At 36.1% G+C, this 15,852-nt stretch overlaps 1 protein-coding gene across 1 annotated transcript in view; it reads left to right on the top strand.

Moving 5' to 3' along the window:
• MACROD2 (mono-ADP ribosylhydrolase 2) overlaps positions 1–15,852 on the top strand; it is a 2,059,774-nt gene that overhangs the window by 1,990,842 nt on the left and 53,080 nt on the right. Inside the window, exons 15-16 of the mRNA XM_058684846.1 lie at positions 4,606–4,680; positions 4,941–5,033. Coding sequence (XP_058540829.1) covers positions 4,606–4,680; positions 4,941–5,033 — 168 coding nt within the window. The remainder of the gene's footprint in view (positions 1–4,605; positions 4,681–4,940; positions 5,034–15,852) is intronic.

The following is a 15,852-nucleotide window of genomic DNA, read 5'->3' as shown; positions in this document are numbered from 1 at the left end:
TATCTAATAAACACACATCAATAGTGACTAGAAACTTCACCAGGAGATAGATCCTCATTGAATGCCAAAGATAGAGGGAATCTAGGAAATTATCTAGTTTTGCAGCCTTAAAAATAAATAAAGTGAAGCCCAAAGATGTTGTGATTTGCCTAAAACTTTGAGTTCTTAGGGGCGCCTGGGTGGCGCAGTCGGTTAAGCGGCCGACTTCAGCCAGGTCACGATCTCGCGGTCCGTGAGTTCGAGCCCCGCGTCGGGCTCTGCGCTGACAGCTCGGAGCCTGGAGCCTGTTTCCAATTCTGTGTCTCCCTCTCTCTCTGCCCCTCCCCCGTTCATGCTCTGTCTCTCTCTGTCCCAAAAATAAATAAAAAACGTTGAAACTTTGAGTTCTTATTCCAGGGTTTTTTGCAATAAATATAGTATACAGAGTGCTTAGCAGCCTAAGGCACTTACTTTGTTGCTAAAAGATGCAATAGAAAGTAAGTTACAGTCCCTAATTACTGCTTGCAGACATTGATGAGTACTATAATGGACAGCCAATTAAATAGGCATTTACCGATCACTCCTTATTAGTAGGTGCTGGGAAGGGAAATATGAATAAAGCACAATTTTTATGTTCATAATGCCCATAACCCAGTAAGAGAGACAAACAGATACAACTATATAACAATATGATAAGAAGAATAAGAAGAAGATAAATGAGCAAAAAACTCAATAAGAAAATATGTGAAAATGATTGATCCTGCCTAGTGATTCAGAGAATATTGCAAAGAAAGGTAAATTGATGGTTTAGTTTTGAAAGATGAGGAGACTTTTACTAGATAGAAGGTGGGGCAAGGGTGGGGGGGGTTGTGTTTCAACCAGTGAGAACACATGTTGAGTGGACACAAAGGCAAGAAATAAAGTAATGGGTTTAGAAAATGGTGACCAGTTTGGGATAGAGAGAGAATGGAAGGTAGGTGAGTTGACCAAAAGACAAAAGAGAGGGAAATTCAGGAGCACTTGGCTGTTTCAGTCAATTAAGCGTCCGACTCTTAATTTCAGCTCAGGTCATGATCTCAGGTTTCCAGCCCTGTGTTGGGCTCCGTGCTAATTGCACAGAGCCCGGTTGGGCTTCTCTCTCTCCTTCTCTCTTTCTCCCTCCCCCACTTACTTGCTCTCTCTCAAAAATAAATAATAAATAAACATTTTTTTAAAAAGGGACACTCAAGAAGAAAGAGCTACTCAGCAGCTGAATTTCTCAAGTATTTTAGAGTTCAAATAGAATAGACACTGAGCAAAGGAAACTGGATTTAGCTAGACACAAACACCTTTTGGTTACAAATTTTTCTTCTGTGATATCATAGAAAGCACTTTTCTCTGATTCCCAAATTGTTTCATTATGATTATTATATTATATAATATGCATTTGTTGTAAAATATCAAATGCAGGTTAGCAAAATAAAAAATCCCATAAATTAAAATCCTACTTACCATTCAAAGATCCAGTGTTAACATTTAAGATAAAGCCTTCCTAGCTTTTGTTCCCATTAATATAATATGTATAAGGGCATGTTTGATGAGTTACAAAATAGTAGATGGTTAGTAGATAGTAGTAGATAGTAGATACTTACAAAAAAATGAAGTCATATTCTACATTCTACAGTCTTTTAAAACCTCATGATGTGTTTTTTAATGGTTGCTCTCACATAAAAAAAAAAAAAAAATGCTGCTGCTCAGATTTCCTCTAATCCTTAAATTAGAAATTCTATTGCTATTTTCTGTCCTCTGTGTTTATCATCTTTTTATGTTTCCTTTTCTCCTTTTGCTTTCTTAGTGAATTTTAATTCAGAAGTTTTATTTCTAAACCATTAATTTATCTATAGTGCTTATTCTTTTTATGACATCCACTGCTGATGTTAATGTTGTCATTTTGCTTTTAGGCTTATAGGTTTTTCACAATGCCTCAGACAGTATCTATGCTCTTCAATCCATCGTTTCATTTCTTTATTCATGAGTTCTTTGCAAACACAAAAACACTGTATATGTTTTTTGTTCTTCTGAATATATCTTTTACAAAAATATTTTTCGTTACTGTATAATTCCCCTCTTTTTTTATGTTTCATTTGTTAAGTCCCCTGTTTGTTTGGATAGCTAGAAATAGCTATCCAGGCAAGATGTTTGCCAGGAAATAAATTGAGAAATCCCCTTCACTTTCCATGTGATATAATCCTTCTCTCCATCCGGCCATTCTGGTATCCATCTAGTATTTATCCAGGATAAAACTGGAATGCAAAACCCGTGGCTCTAGTTTTATCAGAAATAGGATTGATAAGGGGCGTCTGGGTGGCTCAGTTGGTTAAGCATCTAACTTCGGCTCAGGGCATCATCTTGCAGTTTGTGCATTCGAGTTCCTCATCAGGTTCTGTGCTGACAGTGTGAAGCCTGCTTGTATTCTCTCTCTCTCTCTCTCTCTCTCTCTCTCTCTCTCTCTCTCTCTCAATCCCCCAATCTCTGCCCCTCCCTCATGTGTTCCCTCCATCTCTCTCTCTCTCAATAAAAAAAATAAAAATTAAAAGACAAAATAAAGACATTTCCAGGCAAAACAAAAAGGAAAAAGGGATGTGTTATCAGATAAACCCAGTTAAAAATTTTGAAAGCAGAATGGGGATCACAATACTTACGTTGCAGGGCTAATGTGGTAATTATAGATAATGTACGTGAAGTGTCTGGGCCACGTTTAGCATTTTTTATAGGATAAATAATTTGCAGATATACATTTATCCTCTAGGTCAGTGCTTCTCAAGCATTAATGAACTTACAGATACTTAGAAATCTTGTTAAAATGCAGAATCTGACTGTAGGTCTGAGATGAGACCTGAACTCCTGTATTTTTGAAATTCCAGTATTGCTTACCAAGGACCATAGTTTAAGTAGCAATAGAGAGGAATGGAGATGAATGGGGTTTATCAGCAGGGGAAACATCTTGATCAAATCTGTGTTTTAAAAGATATTTCTGCTAGCAATTCACAAGATTGACTACAGGAGAAGAAAATGACAGATCCAAGAGACAGATAATATATCCCTAAATGGGGAAAGGTGAAGGGGAAATGGAAAGTGGGAAAAGAGAAACATTTTAAAGAATCATCAAGACTTGCCATTGCATTGAATTTTAGGAGTGATGACAGATAGTCATCAAAGACAGCTTGAGATATTTAGCTTCAATGATCAGACATATAAATATGCCAAAGTTGTAATTATTTTATCAGATCCTTTTATCAGGTTAAAATTGAGCTCAAGAGGAGTGATGTCAAAAAATTTCTTTTTTAGGCCGTGCTAGCAGAGCATGAACCAAGGGGAAGCCATAGAGTGAGCACCTTAAGAATAGTTGTATTAAAGAGGGAACTATAAAGAGTCGTATATAACAAATAATCCTAAAAGTCCCATTGGCTTGCAGCAACAAAGTTTTGTTGTGTCTCTGCTTGGTTCTGCTCCACATGTTTTAATTCCAGGATATAAACCTGAAGGAGGGCACTCTATTAGGAGCAAGAAAGATGGAGGAAACATGCAATGGATCCTGAAGCTTCTGCTCAAATGTAGTATCCATCATGTGTGTTGCTGTGCCATTTTGTAAACCAAGTCACCCTATGGGCCTGGTGTCAGTGAGGTGGGAACAAACACTTGTCCCCCAGGGGGCACTGCAGGTCACATGGTCACAGACAATGAAGTAGAATCCTCTTACAGGAAGATGTAGGGGCAAGTTGAAACAATAATGCAATCTACCACAGGGATGTGCCCAGTCAGAGCCCAAGCCCCTCTGCATCCCCTTCATACCTATAACCAACTCTAGCTCTGGATTTTTTTTTTTTATTTCAACAGTTAAATGTTCTCAGCATTAAAAAAAAAAAAAAATATTCTTAGCATAAAATCTTTCATTAAAATGAGACAAATGGACAGATTTCGATTTCCTCTCTTAATGAGCACTTAAATATTCTAAACTCTACAGGGGGGAGTAAAGGGGAGAAACCAGGGGGGTGTGGAAGAAAAAAAACATTACTAGATAATCAGTCTTGGAGTAATCAAGAGTTGGCTGAGCCCTCTCCTGACTTTTGCTATATTTATTAGGTGTCTTAACAGAATGGTTGAGGTGTTAGGTGACCCGATCCCTGTGTGCTCACATTACTTACATTTTTCATGCTCATTTAATGGGAGAATGAGAATACTAGTGTTTTCACTTTCTAGGAATCCTCAATATAGGAAATGTCTATACTTAAAGGAAAATTAAGTGTAGATAACCCATACAGCCCAGGAATTATTTAAAATTTCAAAACTTCCAGGTTGTGCCCATAGACGTTCAGTACATTAATAAACTAAACACAGATTACACCAGTCAGTTTGAAGAGGTTTTTGCATAATTGTCAGGATAGCTCTCACAAAATAAATGGCATAAATTTGATGATTTGCAAAGTGGTCCACTTTGGTTCAAAACTTTTCTCTGCCTCTCCATGAATGATCAAAACATGGTTTTTAATTTTTTGCTTTTTCAAACCAGGGATAAAGCTATGGTCATGCATCTCTCTCTCTCTCTCTCTCTCTCTCTCTCTCTCTTTCAATCACTGTGCTTCACAGGACAAGAGCATGACTCAGCGAAGAATGAGATAAAAATTGAGGCAGAGTCCCAGAGCTCACATATGGAAACTGAAGGTATTAAAACCAGAATGTGTTATCAGAGAATGAGATGAAACTAAACCATGACTTCTGCATATCCCGTGCATGTGAGTGGTGTGGGTCTGTCTTTCAAGCACTGATTACTGGAGAATGGCAATAGTGTTCTGCTTTGTGTGCCTGTTAAAATTTGAAGGGAAAAAAAAAAAAAAGAACTTGAAGTTTCTCTGCTTTAGTCACTGTGTTCTCTCAATGATTCCAATTAAAACATCCCTGAGTGTCCTTCTGGCTCTCTTTAGAGCTTTCACCAAACCAAGATGATGCCACGACTGTTGAGCAACCAGAAGTGATCCTGCTAACAGATGACCAAGAGGAAAAAGAAGGTGAAAAAGGTAGGACTGCTCTTAAATTAACCCATCAGGAATAATGAATTCCTTTGGATTCTCGCCTACAATGCAACCATCAGTTATCCTCCTGGAAGAGCAGCCTGTGAAGGGGGAAAATGAACATTTCTTTCACCCTCAGCCTACTTGTGAGAGTAGAATAATCTAGAAGTAGCAAAAGAAGATATTTGTAACAGTTGTTTCGTCCTTCCAAATAGTTTGAAGATATTTTTATTATTCATTTCTATTTAATTTAATTTAAAAATTATAGCATTGAGAATGCCTATAAGAAATTGAAATTAAGGACTAGATGGATGAGAGTCTTAGAAAGTCTGAGATGGCTTTAAAACACACACATTAACCTTTCTGTATTGATTTCCTTCTGTCGTCCTTCATATGGCAGTGATTAAGGAAGCAATTTATGTAAAATATACACATTATATGAACCTTCTCAATTGTAGGCTTTGTCCACTAATACTAGGATACAATAATATTGAATACTGCTAAAAAAAAAATAAATAAGTGAGCATCATAATGATTTCTGAAGCCATTGGAGGAATGAATACTTTGTAAATTTTAAAGCACTACTTGGGGCATGAAGCCAATATATTGGAGAAAGACATACATCTTTTTAAAGCATCTATTTAAAAAAAAACTATTATCAAAGTTCTTATTGAAGAACTGGATGATTTTTAAATATAAAGCAATCTCTTAAAAGAAGCCCAAATATGAAATAAAAAATGAAATGATTTGTCTGGTATACTCTATCATAAGTCATGCTGCTCTTAAATAAATATGTGTTTGCAAAGCAGTTACAAAGTAATAACTTGACAGGCCCTCTTTATAGAACACAGGGATCAATTTTGTTTCCAAATTAAAAGGCAGACATGATCTTAATGGTAAAATCAGGTCAATAGTAACTACTGCCTCCAAATTATGAACTCTTCTTGGCAAGGGGCATTGACACAGTTTAATTACTAAGCTGGGTTAGTAATTTCGACATCTTTTAAAAATTTCCACTGCATTTAGAGCACAGTACTCTTCCATCCCAGTTCAGGCTCATGTCACGAAGTTCCCGGCAAGTCTAGTAAATGGCATATCTGGAGTATTTTAAGTCTGATGATGGTAACAGAGAATTGATACAACCCTTACTTGAGACACAGGTACATGGCACTGCTCTCTTCAGTTGTACTTCTAAAGTATAAAATACACAATGTCTTGCCTGCCTGCTTAATTTCTCTACAGCAGAAATCATTTACTTTGTATATTGTACCTCAAGACATGCAAATGAGGAACAGCAAACAACTAGTATATTTTCTTCTTTTTTTTTTTTTTAAGTTTGTTTATTTTTTTAGTTATTTATTTGAGAGGGAGCCACCCAGCCACCCCATATTTTCTTCTCTTTAACTTGACCTACAGGGGAAAAGCTGGCATTCAGCACACCCTGACGGGTTTCCCTTGGTCCTTCAGCAACTGGCTCTCCTCTAGTTCCTGAAGAGTTAAATACCAACCTCCCTCTGCCTTGCAGGGATGTCAGTGCTCTATAGCAAATGGCAGAATGACACATAAGAAGTGAAGTCAAATTCTGCTACTTGCTTATAGCAACTTTGAAGTTGGGCTTCTTTTTTTTTTTTTTTTTTTGAAATTGACTTTTCACTGCAGGAGAGTAATAATGCATGTGGACTGGTTTTCCCTCTCCTTCCTTACCAGAGATACTTGCCCCGGCCTTGCATATTCCTGTTTAAATTTGAAGTAATGTGAAATACATCCCCTTACCATCTTTTTCTTTGCTTCAGAGTAAGAGTTAATAGGTAGCTAGCTTGCTACACATTAGAAAAGTCGCCGAAGGAAAGTGGGGCAATGTAGATTCAGGGTACTGTGTGTAAGGTAGCTCTGCCCTCACTAACAAGCAGGGTGGCCCTGGGCCAGTTATTTAAATTTTCCATGCCTCAGTTTCCTCATCTGTAAGATGGTGATGACAAAATCACCTGTCACGTATGGTTGCAGAGAAACTTCAGTGAGTTGATCCATGTACAGAAATTACAATACCTGCTGCATAGAAAGTGCTCGGTGTTTGGTGTTTCTCATACTTTGATACACTGATGACAAAGTTGAGAGGATCCGCATTTCGAGCTTCTCGAGCCCATTCATCATCCTTCCTAACTGTTTTGAATCCATAAAAACTTCACATTTTCCCTCAACAACAAAAAAATTGTTCTCGGGGTGCTTGGGTGGCTCAGTCGGTTAAGCGTCTGACTTCAGCTCAGGTCATGATCTTGCGGTTTGTGGGTTCGAGCCCCATGTCGGGCTTGGTGCTGACAGCTCAGAGCCTAGAGCCTGCTTGTGATTCTGTGTCTTCTCCGCTCTCTCTCTCAAAAATAAATAAACGTTAATAAAATTTAAAAAAAAAATGTTCTGCACATTTCCTTTTCAACACCGTCTTCCTGCAGGCAGTTTCGATATGTATATTCTTTTCTATAAAGATAGAACAATTAATGAAAGGTGAGGAGGGAGGCATTTTTCTCTATTCAGAAACTTCTCTCTCTTTGTCAAGATGTCAGTCTTCTGTTTGAGAAGTGCTGATCCAACCATAATTTCTATTTTTTAAAAGAAGATGCCATTGATCTATTGGTAGGTCCATGGAATAAAAGTACTAAATAACTGAAATCAGGACTTTTTTTTTTTTTTTTTTTTTTTTTTTTTTTTTTTTGCTTTCTTTAGACTCACAGAGCTAGAATCTTATTTGAAACCATTTTGAGAATATAGCTCCACGTTTTGTGTCTATTCACAGTGTCTCTTATTGGAAAGTTGCACAAACGTATTAAAAATTACCCCAATCTACAAACAAAATAAACGAATGTTCTATTACATTTGTAGGGATAGTCTTTATAGCTTTAGGAATATGGGTTCTCTTTTATTTTGGGAATCCAAGGAGACAGAAAGTGGTTGCTTTCAAAAAATTTCAGACCAGGAAAAAAATGCATAACCTTTTTCTCTCATTTTGCAGCATTCTATAAGATTAGAAAATGTAGATAATCTTCAGGATACATCTTCTATGGCTCCCTGGTGTATGGGCACAGATGTTGCAACATTAAGTTTTGAAGTTAGCTCTACCAAAATATGGGTTTTGAAAAGAAGAGAAAATATTCAGCAGAAGTTCATGCTGATAAAATTATACAATAGCACAATGGACATATCCCTGGGAGATCTGAAATACAAAAATTTCAACGGGCATCAAGTGAGGTTTCACATATGGCAGCTTTTCTCTGAGAGCTTCATTGCCTCTTTCTAAATGAGCCCAGTTTTATGCTTCCCCAGCAGGGTCTGCAGCACATATGAAATCCAGTAAAATAACCCCATTTAGGCTGATAACCCTAATAGGAAAGTAATATTATAGGAGATCTCCTCTAAACAGGATCTCATGTTTTAGCATAAAGTAGAAAGCCACCATTAAAACATGTTTCTGAACATGTTTATTTCTAGTTGAATTGAGAAATATTTGACATAAAATCTTAACTATATCATATTGCTGTCATTATTAAAATACGTAGTTTTCATTTGTGATTTACTATGAATATATTGGACTTTTTCTTCAAGTGTTGCATGGAAGGCATACATCCTAATGATTTTTCTTATATCAATTGATAAGTATTTTCTGAAATAGTAATTATTTATTCTCCTAAGGTTGATCAAACTGTTAATAGAGACTTCAGATCTATAGTTGGACTAAGACCTCCTTGGGAAAAGATGGATGTAGACAGGCATAGAAGCAGAAAGTGAAGTAGAAGCCAGCAACAAGTCTAAAATATCATGTTCTCAGGCTTATGTTTTGGCCTCTATTAGGGCTGTGTAACAAAGTGTATGCAAGTCCATGGCTTCTGGCTCTGGCTGTGTGGTACCTTTAATGTCTCTGAATCCCAGTTTCCAGGGTCATACAATGAGGGGCATGAACTCAATAATCTAAGTATGAGGTTCCCCGATATCACAAATTTTCTCAGAAGGCCAAAGAACTGCACTCTTGATAAAACAAGGTAGGGAGGGCAACATGGGAGCCAGTGGTCATCAATACCTAGAGAAGGCCGTAATTATGGGTTTTATTCAGTTTTATTTATTGCATTCTACTGATAAAAATGCAGAAATGCCCTGGATCAGACAATAAGATCAGCCAAATCAACCATATTTTATTTCAGGACTTAACTAATAATTGGACTGCTAATTATTCCCAGAAGATATTTTAAATGGGGAAAAAATGCCTTTCGGCTCAAATTAAGTTTCCACACAAATTCTACTCAGAACGAGGCTGAATTTCCATCACCATCTTTCTTACCCATGCGGGAAGCATCCTTTCTTGTAGCTCCTCTGGCCACTGTTTCATCTTTAGGTGAACACATAGTTAGTGAACCACTTTCTTTTATGCTCCTACCAGTCAAATTCAATCGGGATTCATTTTTGTCTATAAAGCACCACTACACAGCCCTTGGTGTTTTCCACTATTTATGGGATTCTTGCATGGTTGACAGAGCCTTTTCCTCTCTGCTTGACAAGCAGCCTCGACACCGACAATGCAGCAACAGACAGCATCTGTGGCATCCAGGCTTTCATACTCCAGCCTGTGTTCTTTGCTCTAGAGAATCAGAGTTCGGGTATAAGTTGATTCACACAAAATATTATATGAGCTTGCACCTAGAGTAATTACTTTCCTGGAACTTTATATTTTCAGAAAGTCTTTTTATCTCATCTTTTCAAATGAAGTCAACTTTAATAATGCTGTGTGTTTTACATTAACAGCGCTACAGTTTAGTTTGGGGGGGGGGGTTCATGTTCCAATAGTTTCTTCTGTTATTGGTCTGCTTTCCTCATCATATTTTGTAGCTGGAATTTGTGAACCAAATTTTGTTTTAGAATATAAGATAAATTCATAATGCTGATCACTGTACAGGTCTTAGGAATATTTTGAAGTGTTTAATGAAATCCCTTGTATTGGGTAAATATATTGAACATAAAAGTTGTAACTTTTTAAGCTTAATTATTTAGATTTTCTGCATATCTGTCTCTATGCAACATACACATATAGAACCAGTTCATTCAAATTACACCGTATAAGAGGTAAAGATACATGACTCTTTAAAATTCATTTTTAGAATGCTAATCTTCATGTTTCTCCTTCAAATAAAAAATTAAAGTTAAAAAACAAAAAGAATGAATAGTATATTCAGGTCTACAATAATAATTTTGGTTTCCATACTGCATATCTGTATGTGTGCAAATTTATATTCAACATCTCCTGAATAAGAAAGTATGTATCATGCCTCCTGAATAATAATAATATTATAATATTATTGGCCAAAATTTAGCCTTTTGGCCAAATCCTCTAGCTAGCTTGGATCAGCTTGTCTTTCAAGATTGGGAAAAATTTAGCCTGAACTTCCATGCCACATGTAAGGGGGAGGGGAGGAAGTACTAGAATTAAGCACATGTGTAGACTTAAGTGAACATCAGGATCAAAACTTATCATCTCTATCTGGGGAGTTTTCAGAGATCATCTCTTCTAATAAATCTCCAGCATCCAGCTTTGTTCCTGGATCCACTTTGTCTTTTTTTTATTTTCTTCCCTCCCTAACTCCCCAATTTCATTTACAATTTGACTTTGTACCAAGCCTAGATTGCCTGGTCTTGCCCTGAGGCATATGGCAATGTGGCTTATCAGAGTAATTTGCAAAGATGAAACAGACCTCTCCCTTAAGTAGAATTCTGTCTCCAGGTGTGGAACTTTTTATTCCTCTCTGTTCCATTAGAGTTCTGCAGCTCTCTGTGCACAGCATACCTTCAATCTTATCACATCTAATGAAAAGATTTGTTCCTGCATCTAACCATAATATTATTTTGCATATATCCTTAAATATTCCAGACAATTAGTTTTCTCTAAAAATAGTGAGTACATTGTTAACATTGGGTGACATGTTCATTATATTTGCCTTCTTCTCCAAGATATTAAATAATGTGAAATTATAGTTTTCAGAAAGATACAATCATGTAAAAGATTTTCTTTAAATCGTGAATTAATGAGGGAACTAGTAAGATATAAAACTGATTTAAAAGAGAATTTTAGATGTATATATCTCCATAATATACATACAATCAGGAGTACTGAATATAGCCATGCATACACACTTAGACACATAACTCAAGGGTCCTGAAATTTGAAAGACAAGTTAATTTTATGTAGGGCAAGAAAACATATTCCTTCTTCTCCACCAAACCAAATGCATTTGCATGTCTGTAAACAAGTCTCTTCTTCATCACTACAAGTTTTCTACAAGTTAACTTATTTTTTTTTTAATTTTTTAAATGTCTATTTATTATTGAGGGAGAGACAGAGAGTGAGCAGGGGAGGGGCAGAGAGAGATGGGGATGCAGAATCCAAAGCAGACTCCAGGCTCTGAGCTGTCAGCACAGAGCCCGACACACATCTCGAATTCAAGAACCCTCGAGATCATGACCTGAGCCAAAGTCAGAAGCTTAACTGGCTGAGCCACCCAGGTGCCCCTCTACAAGTTAACTTCTCTCTGTACTGATAAAATAGTCTAGTTGATAGAAAGTTTGTCAAAGGAATAACACACATAGAATCAGATAGTCCCAGAGAGGGTGCTGTACAATACCCAGGAGGGACTATTCTTCCACAGGAGGTACTTCCTCAGGAGGTGTGGTACTTCCACAGGAGGGCCACACTCTCTTTTGCCCATTATCAAGTCTTAGACAATCTTTCTTGACAGTATATGAAGGTAAAACTGCCATCTTTACCCTTTTTCCCATTTCACTGAATTCATCGGTGTTGGTTATCTGATATGTTTAACAGATAGTCACAAAATGCCAGGGCAGTATTGGGGTAAGGCAGCAACTTCTCATTATGTCTCTGAGATTTTGTTTACTTGCTATCATTTTGCGCCAAGGGCTACTGTAAATGGACATATGCTGTGGATGCAAATATACTTCTAAGATGCCACAATTTATGATGCATCATTATTTTACATATCATTAAGAAATTTTTTAAAAATCTTGCCAATTAAAGTAAGAAATGTTGCCATCATTTAGACTTTGTATTTTGCAACTATTGAAATAATTTTATAGTTACAGCTATTAAAATAACTACACACAGAGTTTATCATAAATAAATTTGGAGAATACATAAAGGGAAACGTATTAAATAAATTAGTTAAGGTATTGCTAACATTTCACCAGATACAGGGTCTACTTCTGAATCAATCTCAATCAGAGTTATCAATATCTGTGTTGTTTCACACATACTCTGCTGTATGGTGTTAAACATGTGGATGATTCAGACTTAAAGAGAATCCAGAAAGAAATTAAAAGGCACTGTGCTATTATCATTAAGGTAGAGCTACCTTACTTTTTTGCTTCTACGTAGAGACAATTGCTAAACACTTCTGACTTACTACCTCCTCAGTTCCTTCCCTATTTCACTATTATTTCCAAGGGTTTCCCGCTAAGCCATCCAAACCCATTCTGCAAGTTTTGGTACTTCTGTTTTTGATGTTAGTGCCTATATAGGATCAGTGAATTTCATCACAATGTTCTAGCCAACAAAAATTTTATAATTCTCTATTTCATAGATGTTATGATATGAAAACAGTGCAACTTAGTATTATGAAATGTAATTATTTCCCAGTGCAAACAACACAGCCTAGGCAAGGAAAACTTAATTATTGGTGATATAATCAAGTAAAGTTATTTTTTTCTGCTAACTCAGAAATCTGACTGGCAGTGGAATCCTTGTAAGCACATTCGTACGCTGTTTCCTATTGCATATCATACAACTGAGAGTGATAAATTGTTCCATTCATTCAACAAATACTTACTAAGCACCTAATGTTGATGTATACAGTCAATAGGGAACATATATGTATTACATTTATTGCACTCTGCTGGACTTTGGAATAGGATTCATGCGGAATAGTGAAAAAAAGCATAGGAAATATGAGTTACTTATATAAACATAAGCAAATTATGTATTATGTATTTTAGTTATATACAGTATAAACAAATTTTTTCTTATATATATATCTATGTTGCTTATTTTATGTGTTCATATGTGCTGATTATATATATTACTTATGACTATATATTATACACCTTAGTTATGTATAACATATAACACTGACTAGCTTTAACCACGAGTAAGCTGTGTAAGCCTCCTGGAGCCTTAGTTTCCTCTTTAGTGAGAGATGTAGCTGTCCTCATGCCTCTTGGAGTTGCTGAAAAGATGAAATGAAACTATCTTTGAGGAATAATCTGTGGCCTCTAGCAACAACCCATCGGCCAAATCTGGCCTGCTGCCTCTTTTTATATGGCTTATGAACTAGAAATGGTTTTCACACTTTTAAGTGGTGGGGGGAGCAATGAGCAATAATTTTTGAGACATGAAAATTATATTAAATTCAAATTTCAATGTGCACAAATAGAATTGTATTAAAACCTGCAAAGACTGAAACATTTATATCTGGCCCTTTACAGAAAAAAAATTTGCTGACTCCTAGTCTATAGCATCTATGTGAAGATAGCCCAAATTACCTTGAAGGTGAAACTATTCATTATCATGCAGGAACTCCTAAGTTACAAAGTCTTTATCAATACACAGACACGTGTGCATGTATGTTTCGTTAGTACTGTGAGCACAGGTTTATTCCCACAATGCCTTGCCCAGCTGTAGGCACAGCATCTGCCCTGTCCACACCCCTTCCCAAACTGGGGAACTGGGAGAAAATGGCTCCCTTTGATGTTAGCATCCACTAGAGGCAACCCAAAACAGTGTGGCTTGGGTCTCAAGCATTTCACAATTTGGATGGCGAGAAGGAATACTCCAAAGCCTTGGTTCTTTCTCTCTTAGAATGAAAACTTAAGTTTCCTATAAAACATTTTTTTTTGCCACTATTTAAAAGAAGAGTCTACCTATTTTTCAGTGAACTGATCTTTACTTTCTCTGAGTAGACTACAAGTGAGACCTTCGTTAGGACCGTGAAGTAAACATCCTAACACAACCATTTTTACGGAAAGACCATTAGGTGACAGAACTCACAAATGCAGGTCCAGTCTGTAAAATGAGTGGGGTGCATAGTTAGAGATCGTAATAATATGAATATGGAAATATGTTCGTTTATACATTTTGTTGTAAAGACCAAACTATTGTCATCCCAAATTTTAACATATAGGCTTAAACTTAGATATTAGTTGGAACATCTACTTTTAAAGACCACAGAAGCTCAATATCTATTTGCATAAAAGATTTTTTTAAAGTAACAGTCACAAAATATATTGGATAAAATATTTACTGTACTTTGCCCATTTCACTTGACTCAGATGAAGGAGCTTCTAGACCCTGTTGATTATACAAAAGGTATATCCATTCTGATTTGGATTTCAAATTTAAGTGCTACTTTTCTCTCCGTTTTAGAAGGAAACTCAATTTCTTTTTATTACTTGTTATACATCAGGTGCCTTCATTTCAGCACAGTATGTAAAGAGCAGGTGGTATAAGGAGTACTTTGAATGTTAATTATTTTTTTCATTTATTTCACTGTGAGGATTTACCTTTCAATGTGTTTTTATAATCAGGATGGAAACAATTAGGGAGCTTGCTGCTTGAATGTTTCACTACATTTATTTTATGACATCTGTTGCAATGATTAAAAAAAGAAAAGATAAGAAAAGAAAAGAAAAAGGGAGGTAAGCATTTTAACAATAGTGAAGGGTTTGGGTTGATTGTATGTGATAGCTTTATTTCATTGTGAATCTTCAAAGGAAGTGTAGTGATAAATCAGTCATGTTTCTAACCAGTAAATACCATCTCATTGTTAGAGCTTACATTTTTGACATAGAAGCATGTCTGTTCATGTTTCAGAGATGTCATAGTTTATTAGTCTTGGATTTTAATTGAAACCAATAGAAGAAAGCTACAGAGAAATAGGAAGGAAAGGGGAAAAAAAGTGGAAATTTCTTTTTAATGACATATTTCAAAGGAGAATGTTCTTTTTCCATTTATCATATTCAGTTCATTCTTCAAATATATGCAAAATTACTTCACCTGTCACTCATTTTCATATACTTTTGAGCATAGTTCATGAAATAATAATATTTGGTATCAGGAGAGGTATGGCTCATAATATATTAAGATATGGACATATAATTTCAATGTAAGGGAATACTTTTCAAAATGAATATAGTCATTTCATAGTGTGTTACATTACTCTTGTTTTTCCCATTAGCAAATATTATAGACAGGCCTATGCAACCAGAAAATAAAACTTGCATAAACTCCAATAATTATATATAATTAAATAGGATAAGTAATAGCCAAGATAAATATAGATATAATATGTGTGTATATGTCTTTGGGAGGGGTGGGGGAGAACATGTGCCTGAGAACCACACCGTGGTTTTGAAGATGGATAAAGGAGAGGGGACATGAGCAGCCTCTAGAAACCAAAATATGTAAGGAAATGGATTCTTCCCCAGAGCCTCCAAAATGAAGGTAACTCTGCAGACACCTTGAATTTAGCCCCATAAGACCCATTTCAGACTTCTGGCCTCTAGGGCTGTAAGAAAATAAATTTATGTTATGGTAAGAAAATAAACCTATGGTAATTCATTACAACAGCAATAGGAAATGAATACAATACCTCTCAACATGGTTTCTTGAAACCATGTTGAAAATCCAGGCTTGTCTTAATAGATCCCCAGAGGAAGGAAAGGCTCCAATATCTTTCCATGTTCCAGTTGGGAATTACCATGAAGTTGTTCCTGCTTCTATAAT

This window comes from Neofelis nebulosa, chromosome 9 (assembly GCF_028018385.1).
Source record: "Neofelis nebulosa isolate mNeoNeb1 chromosome 9, mNeoNeb1.pri, whole genome shotgun sequence".
Classification (NCBI taxonomy): domain Eukaryota; kingdom Metazoa; phylum Chordata; class Mammalia; order Carnivora; family Felidae; genus Neofelis; species Neofelis nebulosa.
The sequence above is the reverse complement of the archived record's forward strand: the minus strand, read 5'-3'. Positions and strand labels throughout refer to the sequence as shown.